The 14,630-nt window shown below is 42.9% G+C and overlaps 1 protein-coding gene across 1 annotated transcript in view; it reads right to left on the reverse strand.

Annotated features, from left to right (window-relative positions):
• Nucleotides 1–14,630, reverse strand: part of IGF2R (insulin like growth factor 2 receptor) — a 56,922-nt gene extending 42,292 nt beyond the window's left edge. Inside the window, exons 1-3 of the mRNA XM_066315441.1 lie at nt 14,524–14,630; nt 6,698–6,831; nt 1,259–1,383 (exon numbers count right to left, since the gene is read on the reverse strand). Coding sequence (XP_066171538.1) covers nt 1,259–1,383; nt 6,698–6,831; nt 14,524–14,627 — 363 coding nt within the window. The 5' untranslated portion in view covers nt 14,628–14,630. The remainder of the gene's footprint in view (nt 1–1,258; nt 1,384–6,697; nt 6,832–14,523) is intronic.

Here is a 14,630-nt window from a genome sequence, read left to right on the forward strand (position 1 = left end):
ATGGTTTAATCAGTCCCCTTTTATCCTACAGAAACAACTGATTAGCAGTCTTTTCTGCTACACAGAAAGAATATCCCTGACCTTAGCTGCCTATTTTTATAGGCTCATGTCATACACATTTGTATATATTTCAAACTGGGGGTTCTACCAAGGTTCAGAACTGGATGTTGAACTGAATGCCTCTCAGGGAAAATACAATTTTCACTTTGCCCTCCATCACCTCAGCTAGAAGCAGTTTAGCATACCTTAACTGATCCCCTCTCTCGTCTAATGCTGCCATAAAAGGGGATGAAACAAGTTGTTCCAGACACTATTACAAAATCCTTTTACTGTCAAAGTATTGAACAGGTATTAGAATTGAGTTAACCAAAGAAGTCTGAAGATCACTATGATCTGGTGTTACAGTTGAAGTTGAGCAACGATTTTTAATTTAGTTTAAAGAGTCATCTGCTGAAACAGAACAAGAACCATTTAAGCCTCTGCAGCACTGGCACTTTGTTTGAATTGGCTGGATTTCCAAGAGGAGGTGTGCAATAGCATTGTCAGCGCCAACAGCAGCACCAATAAATACTTCTCCCGGATACACAAATACGTGAACCAACCACAGCCTGTACTGAGCTCTCGTGTCTGTGAAGTGTGTGGAGGGTGTAACTCCAAAAGCACTTTGGACTGAACTGCATGCACACAGGCCCCTAGAAACTTCTCAGGGATCTCCCATCACACTTCAATCACATTCTCACAAACGACTATCTCCTCAGAAGCCCAGCTGGCTGTATAAGCACTGTTAGCTCCACAACATGCAGATCAAGCCTAAGGCTTACTGTTGTCAACTGTGCTGCCCCATAGCAGAGGTCAGTCATTTTCTTCAATACTGTTCTATTAAACAGTCATGCCAGGTCCACAGCTAAGGCACAGCCAACAATTAAACAACAGCTTGCACTATTATGGTACCCTGTACACTCTTGACTCATTCCTCCATATTAAGCTAATAAAATACTACAGTGGCAATCATGCAAAACCATTAAAGACAAAGAGCCCATAACCAGAGCTAAGCTGCAGACCTGCAAAAATTTTCTACCAAGACTGGATTTTGAAAACCACAATAAATCATGACCTTAACAGCAAAAATAACTGGCTCTTCTTTAAGCTATGAAGCTCAGTAATCAGTACATCCAAAAGTACAGCAAGTCTCCCTAAAAAGCAAGTCAGAACTACTTGTCATTTCCATTGAAGATAACAGCACATTATTTAGACTTACCAGTGTTTTCCCACACAGGAAGTTAATATTGCTTTGAATGTGGTGTTCACTGCCTTGCTGCAAGCAGTTGTGCGTAGTGTTGAGCTCCAGAAGACTTCCAGAAACCTTTTGCAAGGCTAACTCACCTAGGGTTTAAAAATGAGAAGGGGGAAAAAGGGTGTTATAATACAACACCTTCACAGAAGCTCAACAGACAGCATTCAGTTTCAACCACTGAGCAGCACAAGACATACCAGTCCACTTGAAGACAGTACAACTGAAGATCTTTGTGAATTTTCTGATTTGGAAGATCAGATCCAAGTTAAGATAATGTTTGACATCTCTAATCACACTTCTCATTTCTTAAAGGTTTTTAGCAAACACTTTTTAAAATAAAACAGCAGGTGCTACTATAAACTAGTCACCTCCATAAGAACAAGGAAAGCTGTTACCAACTAGTTTCAGTCACAATTCACTCTTCCCTCCTACGAGCTTTTATTTATCCATTTCTCAGTCTTTATACCATCTATAATAATAGCATCAGCACAAGATGAGAGAGAGTCTGTCATAGAATGATGTTGCTTAGAAAGGGCCTCTCTGCAACAAGCAGGGACATCAGCTAGATTCATTGCTCAGAGCCCTGTTAAGCCAGACCGTGAACATTTTCAGGATGGGGCATCTGCAACCCCTCTGGAAAACTTGTTCCAGTGCCTCACCACTACCATTATAAAGAAATTTATTCCTTATATCTAGGCTGAATCTATCTTCTTTTGGTTTAAAATTACCTCTTGTCCTATAACTACAGGCCCTGCTAAGTCTGCCCTCGTTTTTCTTATAAGCCTCCTTAAGTACTGGAATACTGCAATAAGGTCTCCCTAGAGTCTTTTCCTCCTTAAGCTAACCAACCTCAACTCTCTCACTGTATTTTCACAGGAGATGTGCTCCAGCCCTGTGAATATTTTTGTACCCCTCCTCTGTACCTGCTCCAACAGATCCATGCCATTCCTGTGCTGAGGACCCCAAAACTGTATGCAGTAGTCCAGGTGCAGTCTCACCACAGGGAAAGGAGGGCAGAATCGCCTCCCTCGACCTGCTGGCCACATTCCCTCTGATCCAGCTGGTTTTCTGGGCTGCAGGTGCACATTGCTGGCTCCACTTAATCTTTAATCTACTTAATGAAGAACACACTGGTGGCCGTGCACTGGCACTGACTGCAGACAAACCCAGCACAGACCCATTGCCTCCGTGCAAGTCGCCTGCATCTCCCATCCCCTTTAGCACAGCTCACATGCTGCATGAAGAGTGGGGTCAGTGCTTCGTCACTGCACCCTGTTCTCCTCCTCAGCACTTGACATGAAGGAGAAAGGTGAAACATTTCAAGTCATGATGAACACCAGCTCAGGCCACTGAAACGTTCCTACTCAAGCCCATTTTGGTTAATATTCAACACCAACCACTTCTAGATCTTACATGCTAACTGCACACTGTTCTTTTTTTCTTTTTCCTTTTTTTTTTTTTTTTTTGAGAAGTAGATTTTAATTCTGCAAGTTTGGTTTTAACTACAGAAAATGCTATAAAGTGTGAACATGGATCAGCTTCCCTCTTTCCATTTTAGTTTACGTCTACACTAGAGAGAAAGCAAGTCAAATCTGTAATCATTGCAGATAGCAGCTCTGCACCTAGGCCAGATGCTGTTCCATTTAAAAAAAACGCACTTGTAGTAACTTTGCCCAGCCTGTTACCTCCTCACTCAAGGCAAGCAAAACCACACTGCACCATGTAATATAGCCTAGAGAACAGTAGAGGAGCAGAAGTCAAAAGACTGGGCAGAAAGATGATACATGTCATACAGGTGCCTTTTTTATTTCCTGTGTTATCGAAAGAACATCTTCAGATTCTACAGCTTCCAGCAATGATGCTAACCAAAGTGCCATGCAGCTCTCTTAAACCTAAGAACTACATACCACTTTGAGAGCAAGAATGTTACTTATCACATGATTGCTTAGAAGATACTGTCAAGGTGTCCTCTTTTCTTCCACAGATTAGCAGAAGGAAGCCAACACAACTTTCTAGGCAAGAGATGTATATAGTAACAATATGCACATGACTTAAAACCTCTCCAGTTATAAATGTACACAGCTACAAGCTCCATTTAGCAGGGAACTTATGGCAGCACCATCTGAGGACTTAGTGCTCTGTAAGCACTAGCTTCTCTCTGTGCTAAAAGTACATTGGGTTGAAGGCACTTGTGAGCTATTTCCAATTTTCTCAGTTGAAGTAATATACAAGAAAAAAACAAGTTCAGCCAGTATATCCTGTTTACTACAGGCCAATATGTATGCTCTCTTCCCCCTTGCATGCTTACAATTAACTTGTGAACTCACTAAAAGTTTTACTAAGAGTCTCTTCAGTGGTACCTGCCACATCACACTCTTGCTCACAGGGCAAGGAATATCAACCCCTCACATGAACAGCTTCCCTTCCAGAGCTCCAAACACTTTTACTGTAACATCAGGCTCCCTCTACAATCATCACTCATGTTTCCTCATGACTTCAGAGATACGTTGCTTCCACAAAGCAACACGTGACAAATCAGCTAGTACTGTTCACAAAAATTAGCACCAAATACTTCATATTACACAGTTGAGCTAAATCAGTATCAAAGGCCCTGTCCACAACACCTTCTGCTCACTGACTCCATCTGTTTAGCTACTCAGCAGGAAAAAGGCAATCATGGAAGATATCTGATCAGTTGTCCAGAAGAAAGCGGCATTTAGGTGGCATGAAATTATCATTTCATGTCTACTCATCCTACAGCAGCTGGACAAAGTGCACATTTCACCATCAAGGTAACATCAAGACACCCAACATAATATCTCCATTTTCTAGGAGCACATGGCACATGAGTCACTAGGTATCACGGTACGTTAAAAAGTTAAGTAACTACCATGTCGTTTCCAGCCTCACTGATGTTGATGAACTAAACACTTGCCTACCCTTGAAAACTTCTAGGATTAACCAATAAAAGTGCAGAGGAGAGGCCTTTGGGGTCTCCATGCAAACTCTGGTACATCACTGACACACACTTAAGATTAGCCACAAGTCTGGGATACAGACTGATTACTGACACAGAGCATATGGCCTTAACACCCCTCAAAGCTGGGAGCAACAAATATTCTGACAGCTGTCATCCTTTGCACAGCTAATATTTAAAAAACAAAACAATTGTTTGCATTGGGGTTTTGTTTTTTTTTTTGAAAGAATGAAGAAGAGAACTGATTAAGCCCATATTTGAAGAAAGCTTACAACTTAACAAAATTTATCAGTTGACAAATTGCCCTTCTTCCCCCAAATAAAAGTCCTTCATCTGCCCATAGCTTTGGCATACAGGTAGCCTCATGTCATCTGGATTGCTTGAAGACAAGTATGTGGTTTAGCTGGGTCAGGTAATTGGGAGTCTACACCTGCCTAGACGTGGAGCAGAGATTCCCCTTTTCTCACTAGGAGTGATTATTTCTTATTTTTTAACAAACAAGCTTGATAACCCACTAGCATGATCTAAACTCATGACGAAGTGATGAGTGATGAAGTTCCAAGGCATTTAGAGGCATGAACAAGAACATGCTCCAAAAACAAAACTTGGAGAATTTGACCAGTAGAACAAAGCAAAATTCAATGACAGTGTTAACTGCTCACCTTGATTTCTCACTTTATTGCAGGGTAGTGAAAAGCAAATCCCACCTGAACAAGATTCATGGCTTAACCTTTGAAAGTCATTTCAAACTGCCTCAGCAAGACCACAGTATCTGTTGCCAAGCCCTCTGCCACCCAGTAGCACGGAGGCACTCAGGAATTCAAAATTTGCATACAGGGGAATATTTGATACTGCTCAGTCATCACCCATCTCTTTTCTCCCTTCCTCTCTCCACAAGAAGTGTGGAACAAAACCTACAAAAGCCTCTAGTTCTCACACTTCCCTGGGGAGAACAGACTTCCTCAATCTCCCTCCACCTGCCACATTCCAGTCTCACCCAAAGCAGCATGTTAAAACAGACGCTCAGATGCTGCTTTCTTTTCTAATCCACAGACAACTGAAGCCTCAATAGCATATGAGCTGAGACCTCCATCAACAGGAAATAAAAATGTGTTTCATTCCTAAAACATAAAACAAGAATAACAGCATTAAGTATTCTAACATGCCATACTCCTCAGAGAAGATGCTACACTACATGCAGTTGCACTATGAATGCAAATGCAATCTAACCAGTCATCCCAGAGAACTCTGGAGCCTGAATATACCTTTATTCATAAACTCAATGATTCTGTAAGCCTGGGTCCCAATATTAACAGTTTGTTTGAAAAGCACTGATTAACAACAGACTGAAACTAAAGTATCTCTACTGTTAGTAGAGAGGTGTGGGGAGAATGGAAGCTAACTTCTGTGCGTTGGCATCCAGGTGAGAAACACCTTCCTCCTCACCATATTCTGGCAGTTCAAGCTGAAGCAATTCAATGAAGATTCATAGCTTCTTTTAAGAGACGTCTGCCAGTAGCTGGCAAGATTGACAATGTTAAATCAGACTTCAGATCTGCAGATAGTATGGAGCAGTCTGAAGAGCTACTGCTCTTCAGAACACTATTACTTTACTCTACTAGAAGTTACAGTCAGCTACAGGAAAGCCTCTTGAACAGTAATCCTATATTATTGTTTTGTTAGCCAAAACACAAAAGCAACCTTGAAAGCAACAAGCATCCACAAAAATAAATAACATGAACTAATGGAACAATACTGTTCAGAGCACAAGGCCCATCTGACGGATGAAATCATATAAATGTGTACAGGAACACGCCAGTTTCATATTTAGATCAGCATGCACAAGTCAGCCTCTCCTCAGAATACCAAGGATATCTGTGAACTGCTGAAGCCGTCACCAGATTTGACAAGTGTGACCACAACCAGAGAACTGCATGTAATTAACTTCCTTTCCATGTGGAACAACTTGAAGACATCACCCCAGACCCTTAGCCATATTCCCAAGACTGCATTACAGAGTAACCTGCCTCTGAACAAAGACCCAAAATTACATCAGGCTACTGAGGATAGTTTAGAGCTGTAACTCAAGCTCTATCCTGTGTTCAGTATTTACCAAGTTGTGCACAGCTCATATCCTGCCACAGGTAGATGCACTTATTCTACTGGAGGTAGCCTTGTATACTTTCACACTAGATTACAGTTAACTAGAGCATAAGATACATATCACTGTCCCAGAAGTCATTATCTACAATTAGATCATGTTTTATCAAATCTCCCTAGTAAATCTTCAACAAAACAAAGTTTTACATAGTTCCAAGAAGGGGGCGGGGAGGGGAAATCTTTGCTTACACATCAAACTTTGCAATAGTTATAAGACCATCCATTAATTCGGCTCTGAACTACCTACAAGACACTTGTTTACTTACCTACAGACAGATGGGTATTCTTCTTGATGTCATATGCACAGACTGCACTTGTTCTTCCACACTCTTCAACACCAGAGCAGAAATTTATTTTATAAAGCACCTCTTTGTCTGCATCAATTGCTTCCCAAGTGTAACTGAAAAGACAAAAATGCCTATCAGTTGGTATTCAAGTTGTTTGCATATTATCTAGATACCAGTCCCTGAAATAACCAAGTTTAAGAGTACCACTAACTTAAATTCCTATTCATGTTCTATATTTGTAAATACCAGAAATACTTGCTATTTTGTTGGGACTAAGAGCAAAACAGATTTAACCACTTGTGCAATGTAACACCGAGTCCATTTTTCCCTTTCTTGTACATCCAATTATCCATTCTGCCCCATCAAACCTCTGTAAAGGCCTCTGTAAGGACCATCACCTGTGATATGTTATCCTTGACAGCCTGATAAATTTCTCAGACGTCTTTGACAGGCTGGACACTTACTGCACCTTGGTGTTCTACCCAACAACAGCGGCAGAAGTGCTAAGTCTAAGTGGAGTAGAGTAGAAGAGCGACCCAGTTTCAGGGTCAAAATTGGGGCTGAGAGTCTTACAGTATTCAGACCAAAAGATGCTAAGAGTGCTTATAAGGGCCTAGCTGCACCTTTAGGTATTATATATATGTCAAAAGCTAGAAACCAAGCAAGCTATCCTCAAGGCACTCAGTGAAATATCACACTACCCAGCTACAGGCATATCAGAAAGCCAGCTGTCTAAAAACTGGAAAAGGAACATGAAGCTCAGGTTAAATATAACCAGGAATAAATCCGAGTAACAGCAGAAAGAAATCAAATGCAGCACAGTTCAGAGACAGAGCAAGGATTCCTTCCCCTCACAGCAGGCAGTATGACTGCAGTGCAATGTGGTCAGTTGCATGACACAGCAGTGCTCAGTTTTGAGGCAGGCCGAGGTCATCTAGTTTAGAGCCAGGAGCTCTTTAGACAGCCTGGCTTACTATCTGGGCACTCTGGCCAAGTCCTGTTAAAAAAGCACAACTCAATAAATGCTTGCTGTCACCTTGGCGCAGCTACCCCTCTTCTGGCACCGGCAGCAGATTCCATCTTCTGGACACTTGATTTTGCAACATAGAAGATTCCCCAGCTGCCTTTCTATTCCAAGTGGAAACTTCAGTAAGATTAATACAGATGCATCAACTCATCAGAAAACTGAGGACACCACAGAGACTTACTAAGCATTACTGTTATGTAGAACTTACAAAGTTTAGTGCACCTATTTCACCCACAGAAGCACTTGTGTTAATGTACAAATCTCAGCTGATAAGAAGCTTCACCCATCAGGTTTGTTTGCCTTAGTCTCTAGGTCATATGTGTTGCACCACTCAGCATTATCATACTCCAGATCCTCCCAAGAGGAGAAACCATTCTTGTTCAGCTCTGAACTCTAGTCCACGGATGAGAAAGGGGCAACAGCAGTTCAGCTACTTTATTCCTTATTTTAAATCCTCTGAGAATTCCTCTCAAACCCAGTACATCCCACACCAAATCAAAGAGCCAGCAGTAAGATTTCACATACTTTTTCATTTTAATTACTGGCTACGGGGCTCTTGGATTCCCTGTACCACATCAGCCATGTTCATTTCAGACTGTTAATGGCTGGAACAAATTAGGGACAAATACAAAAGGGTTCTCTGTGAACTCAAAAAACAAAGAAAATCTTTTTATATTAGTGTATTATTATATTTGAAGTTTTATAACCTAACATAAGGGTCAAAAATAACTCACCAGGTATTGAGTCATAGCCAAAACACCAATAAAAGTATGTACTCAAGGACTGTGTCTCAATTCTAGACAAATACTTGCCATTATTCTTTCCTCATAAGCAGGCAGACATGACCTTTTACAATCATACTGGTTAATTCTCTCAGCTAGTCTGTTGCATTTCTGAAGTAGATACAGGCAATATTGATGCAGAAGGATGATGAGAATTTAGCTACAGTACAGAATAACCAAAGTTCAGCAATGGAATCAAGCCTCTCAACACAAAAAAGAAATTAGAAGAACCTATCTTCAAGGGCTCTGAAAACAGCAAGAGATTAAAACCAAAGCTGGTTTTACATCAAGGAGAAAATGCATTTCAATACAATCCAAATTTCTTCACAATGAAGCCCCAGAAAGTTAGCATTTCTCAAATTGAAAACTGAAAATTTCTCAAGGGCTCTGGTACTCTTTTTTTTTTTTTTGACTGGTTTTGGAAGATGACAAAAAGGTAACTTCAATACTATGGCACAAAGTTTTTGATCAAGCTGGGGTGTTCTTCAGTGCGTTGTTGGTTTTTATAGAGACCTTACAAGTTAAAATCTGTTTGTGAATGGAACAAGAATTTAAGTCCTTCACAGAACAGAATTATCACTCAGAGATTAAGGTTTTGCTTTCCCAGTTCCGTGTTATGAAATAGAGGAAATCAGCATCTTCAAGTCAGTTCACCTACAGGCCAGAAGCAAGAGAGAAACAAGATGAGCAGCTTACAGAACAGAAGCAAAGCAGCCACTGAAGCCAGACCTTCCCTCTGCCCTGTCACAGGCCTCTGGACAGGGAAGGTTGAGAAATCCTTCAAAACAGTCTGCACAAAAGAAATACAATGCTCAATCGTGTTCCAAACCACAACTTCAGGGGCACATAGAAGTGAAAATCTAGTGCAGTTTCAGAGTAGCATTAGTTTCATGGATACTACAGGGACTTCTTTTTTTATGTGTGGGAGGAGCAAGGTGGGATTGATTCACTGTGAGTAACAGCAGCCTGGATGTAGCCTAAGCAGCTGTTCTCAGAGATGAAAAGTACTTTCACAGTAAAAGCAAGAATTATTGCACAACAAGGTAGACTCCTGGCATTAAATCAGTACCTTCAAGTTGCATGTGCTCTACTTTCCAGTAAGATACAAGCTGACCTCTCTGCTGCAATCCATAATGGAAACAACCTGTTGGCAATCACACTGCCCATCCTAACCACGTGAGTCACATGGACCGGCTTCCTCCGGCTTCCTCAGCACTCCCCTCCACCAGTGGTGATGCCTGATGCAATCACCTCTTTGCCAGGGCCAGACGAAGTTATCTTGTTTGAAGGGCTTAAGTTATCCTGCTTCAATGCAGCTGAGCTAGTTTAGGGAGCTGTTATATCAGCGCCTTTAAAAAGTAAGAGCAACGATCATGGGGTGGGGTGTGATGTGTCCTCTGATCCAGGGGGCTCAGTACAGATGCTACCTCACAGATTAAACCATTCAAACAGCCATTTCTGGAGCACTTCAAGGTCAGGGCTCAAACACAGGTCTGCCCTGAATAAAACTGTCAAAGAGTTATTTTTGCTGAAGCCACAACACAACGCTTGTTTTCTGATAAACCAGCTGTGAACTATCCCACAATTAGAGGGATGAAACATACACCCACATCAATCCCCCCAGGGCAGGCTCTCCTGTCTCCTGCCAGTGTTGCTGGCCCAAGCACCTGACACAAGCTGGGCCCAGGGACTGTCCTCTCTCAAAATTAACTCAGCAAAAACAACAGGTGCGTGTGCATGTGTGTGGAGCCGGGACTGAGCCTGGCCAGTTCCCTGTCTGGCTCACGGTGGCCTCTGGCCATGCACCAGCAGTGGGAGGTACAGAAGGAGGCAAGGCCAGCTCAGACCACTGTCAAAAGGAGTTGTGCAAACAAGGTCCAAATGAGTTATTCGGAATAACCTTGCCTGCAGGTCAGCCTTTCCAGCTACCTAGGATTATTTTTGAGACACTAAAGCAATCACACCAAAAAGAAAATTAGTCTACTTTTCAGCAAGCTGCAACATCAAATGAGAACTCTGGGTTTTTTTTTTTTTTAAACAAAGCAAAGAAGCAATATGAAAAAAATAACATGAGAAAGGGAAAAGCAAGCCTGGTTTACTTTGTGATGAGAAGCTGAGGCACTGAAGTCAAGCAAGACACAGAAGGGAAACACCCATCACAGCACGTGCATCCCAACGCCAGAGCCTTCTTTGATGTCTGAGCACTAGGGAACTGCTTTAAATCAGCAGAGCACCAAAGAGACTACTGCCACCAATCCCCAACAACAGTTCAAGCTTTTTGGTTCTCAAACTGTTACCCGAGGGATGACTGCCGGGAAGAACACTGCACCCTGCTCCAAACAGCTGTAAGGCACAGTAAAGCAAAGAATCATGTGTTTCCTCTCTGGGGAATGCACTGAAATAGCTCATTTTGCTGAGGGGCTGTTATACAGACGACCTGGCAAAAAGACAAGGCAACCTACAACCACAGAGCTGGAAAGCAGGTCCACATGTGATTATGCACCCGCACGATTTTGTGCCTAGATGCTTCTCAGCTATCAGAACACTGCAGAGATTAAACGAGCACCCAAAGCTCTTTACCAGCAGTTTGCACCAGCATAATCTCGGGCAGACAAGATCAGGAACAATTTCCATGATGGCTACTGTAAATTTGAATCTTGAGCATCACTTGCCACTGAAGTCACATGTGACTATCATTTTCACAGGAATGCGTATGGTAAAGAAATGTCTACGACAAAGCAAGCTCTCCTTACAGAAAATGAGAGCTTGAACAGCACAAAATACAGCCATCACTATGCCTTCAAGAGCTTTTTAATGCATCCCTACCCATGCTTAAGTCTGCTCTAGGTCACCCATTCCCTTTTCCAACAACCACACACATTGCATACCTTCAGGCAAATTTTCTTGTGTGTGCATCATGCATGACAGCCTTACAGCTACACCACAAGTTCCTCTGCTTTTTGCATCCAGATGACATTTGGTCTTTTGCTGCACTCATTTGCTCACTCTAAACCACATCTACTACACCATTTCACAGAACGCTTAAGAAAAAGGGTAGCAATCTGAAGTTTAAGTACACAAGAGCTGTAGGAGGTGGCTCATGTGCTGAAAAATCACATTCAGACATTACAATGGCAGCTTCCCAGGCACGTGACACAGCCATTCACATCGTATATAAGTCCAATAAGATCTTATTTATGACATCTCCCACTTAAATATGTCAAAGCATTTAACAGAGCTGAATGAGTGCACCCAAAGGTCACCTCTCTGTACTCAACATGTGCTGCTTCACCAAGGCCAAGCAGAACACTTGGGCTTTCAAGGGTTTCTAGCCGCACAGATGAGCACAGTTATGGTTTCACAACAAAGGCTGAAAGGACAGTGTTCTGAATGAACAGAAGTGTGGGTACAGTCAGCTGTAGGAGTTGTGTTATTAAAAACTACACATTTAACATAAAATGGAATTGACTTGCAACCCCAAAATTTGAAGTCTGTGTAATAGCAATCCTGTGTTCCACAGCAGTTTGAGAGTTCCTTACATCCACATGTCTAAAAAATCACTGAACTTATCCACCAGCTCCTATCCTTGCAAGGGGCAAAAACATCACTGGTCATTAAATCACCTCTCATCCAGTATAGATTTTCAGGCAAAACAGCCCACAGAGGAGGCTGTTTGTATTTGTTGCTCTTCCATCACACTCAAAATATGTTCTGCAATTTTTCAGAAATAAAGGAAAGTTACACAGCAACTTTTGCAGTGTTACATGGAAGGTGAACCCAAACTGTCAAGATTTCTTTTGAAACAGATGGACTTAAATAACATGTCACAAAATTAACTCTAATTCCAGAATTTTTCCTGCATCATAACATGAAACACACAAGGGGAAGAAGAAAAACTGGGAGAGACCAAACTGGCCAGTAACTTCCTATATCCAATCAGTTCCCTGTATTCTTTCCCAGGTACTCATACTGCAGCAATCCTGGAGAAACCTCTACACAGAAGATAAAAAAAAACTCCAACTACAAGTCACATGACAGCCACAGTCAGCTGTCGGAGCACACAAGAACAAAGGAGAAAGCATAACAAAATCAGTGACTGAAACCGTGCCATTAGACAAAGTTCCGGAGAAGGAAAAGTTTTCTGCTTTCACGAGACCATCCAAGCATACCAGCAGTAAGGCTACACAAAAGAAACAATGGAAACCTCCAACTCAAGTTTAAGCAGCCTCATGCCACAGTTCTTGTGCAAAACAGTTTTGACACCATTCCTCCTCCCTGCAAAACAGCTTTCCTACTCTTAAAGCAGAGCCAGTGCCTCTTCCAATCCCCAGCAATTTCCTTCTTTGCCCGCCTTTTGACATTCACACACCAGCCACAACAGCTGCTGCAGTTTCACCAGCCCTGTTACAGCACACAAAACACTGTTTTCTTAACAGCTGTAAAACAAATAAAAACCTTGTTTTAAGCCAGTACAAAAATAGGTCGGTCAGAGAGTTGTTCTGCACACTGACATGGTAACTTTTGGCTGAGAAATCCACCAGTACTGTGTTTGCATTGCCTGCATCATCCCTCACTTGGTGTAGTTTTTTGGCAGCTGTACCCAAGAAACTTTACCACTGAACTCCATGGGAACTTCCCACCTATCAGACCACAAGTTCCTGTTTTTTCTTTTTACCTATTATGGACTATTGGACATAAGTCCATCAAAGCAGGGTTTTTTTCCCCACCATGGCACAACAGCAAACACATGTTTTTTAAGCAGTCAATCTTAAAAGGAAACCTGCTGATTGTGCTATCTACATGCAAATTATTTTCATTTGCCAGTAACAAAATAAAACCAGCTCAAATAATTTACATCTGAAATAAGACTGCATGTCTCTCCACAACACTCTCAAATATTCCTCTAGTCACAGATATACACTAAACAGACACTGACAGGACTTAACATTACCCTCAGAGTAGGAACTGCTTGACAGTCAAATATTTTAGGGAGAGGGTTGTTTTAAAAAGAAAGAAAGAAAGAAAAAAAAAACCAACAACAACAAAAATCACTCATCACAGTAGTTAAATTCCCTCCAGAAGCTACATGATAGTTTCTCAATTCCGCAATTAGGACGGTCATCTGACAAAACCACAAAACCAATTTTTGCCACCCTCATGGGTTATTCTTGCAATCCAACTCACTTTTTCAACTCCCCTTTTTATCATTTAATAATAGCATATCCCAGATTCTACCAGAGGGACAGCCTATTCCCCCCCATCGATCCAACCTGTGTCCTTAGTGCTACATTCACTCTACTACACTGGTGCCTTTGCAGTGACACTGATTGAATAACGTGTTCTTCTACATCCCTTGCATATTCTGGCTAAATAATTAAGAAATTAGGACTGGCAGGATATTGCTGCTAGACTAAATTTACGGTTGAAACTGGACTAGAAAAATGCCGAGATATGAATAATGGTGACATCTCCACGCCCTAAGTCTCCCAAACATTTTCTAACTCGCCTGTAAGTAACTGAACGGCACACAATGAAATCCTTAGCAAGAAGCCAACTCTCAAGCGACATGCCTCCCAAATCCGACACTTTGTGTTTTTCAGACTAGACCGACTACGGACGACTTGCACAGAGCAACTCTACTCGCACTCTCACCCGCAGATTTCCTCTATGCGCGGTGATGCAGGCAGAGAGGCCCCGATGGCACCGGCCCCTCAGCCGCCCCTCCAGGCTCCCAGCCCGGCTGCGCCTTCGCCATGGACCGGCCTCGGCCTCACGCCCGGGGACACGGCCGCCGCTTCCCCCGGCGATCCCCGGCCCGACCCTTCCCGGAACGAGCGACCAAGAGCCCGGGCGGCAGGGCCCGCGCTGCGGAGTCCCGGTGCTGCGCTCCCGCGGAGGGCTGAGCGGCACGGGCACCGAGAGACACCCCCGCCCTCCCCGAACCCGCCGGTGCAGCCCTTCTCCAGCCACGCCATCGCGCCCCAGCGGCCGCCCACCTGCACAGGGTCTGGTAGGAGTCGGGGAGCGCCGCGGCGGCCGCCCCGGAGAGCGGGAGCAGCGCCAGGAGAGCGCCGAGGAGCAGCGAAGCCATGGGCGCCATGGG

Source organism: Sylvia atricapilla, chromosome 3, assembly GCF_009819655.1.
Source record: "Sylvia atricapilla isolate bSylAtr1 chromosome 3, bSylAtr1.pri, whole genome shotgun sequence".
Classification (NCBI taxonomy): domain Eukaryota; kingdom Metazoa; phylum Chordata; class Aves; order Passeriformes; family Sylviidae; genus Sylvia; species Sylvia atricapilla.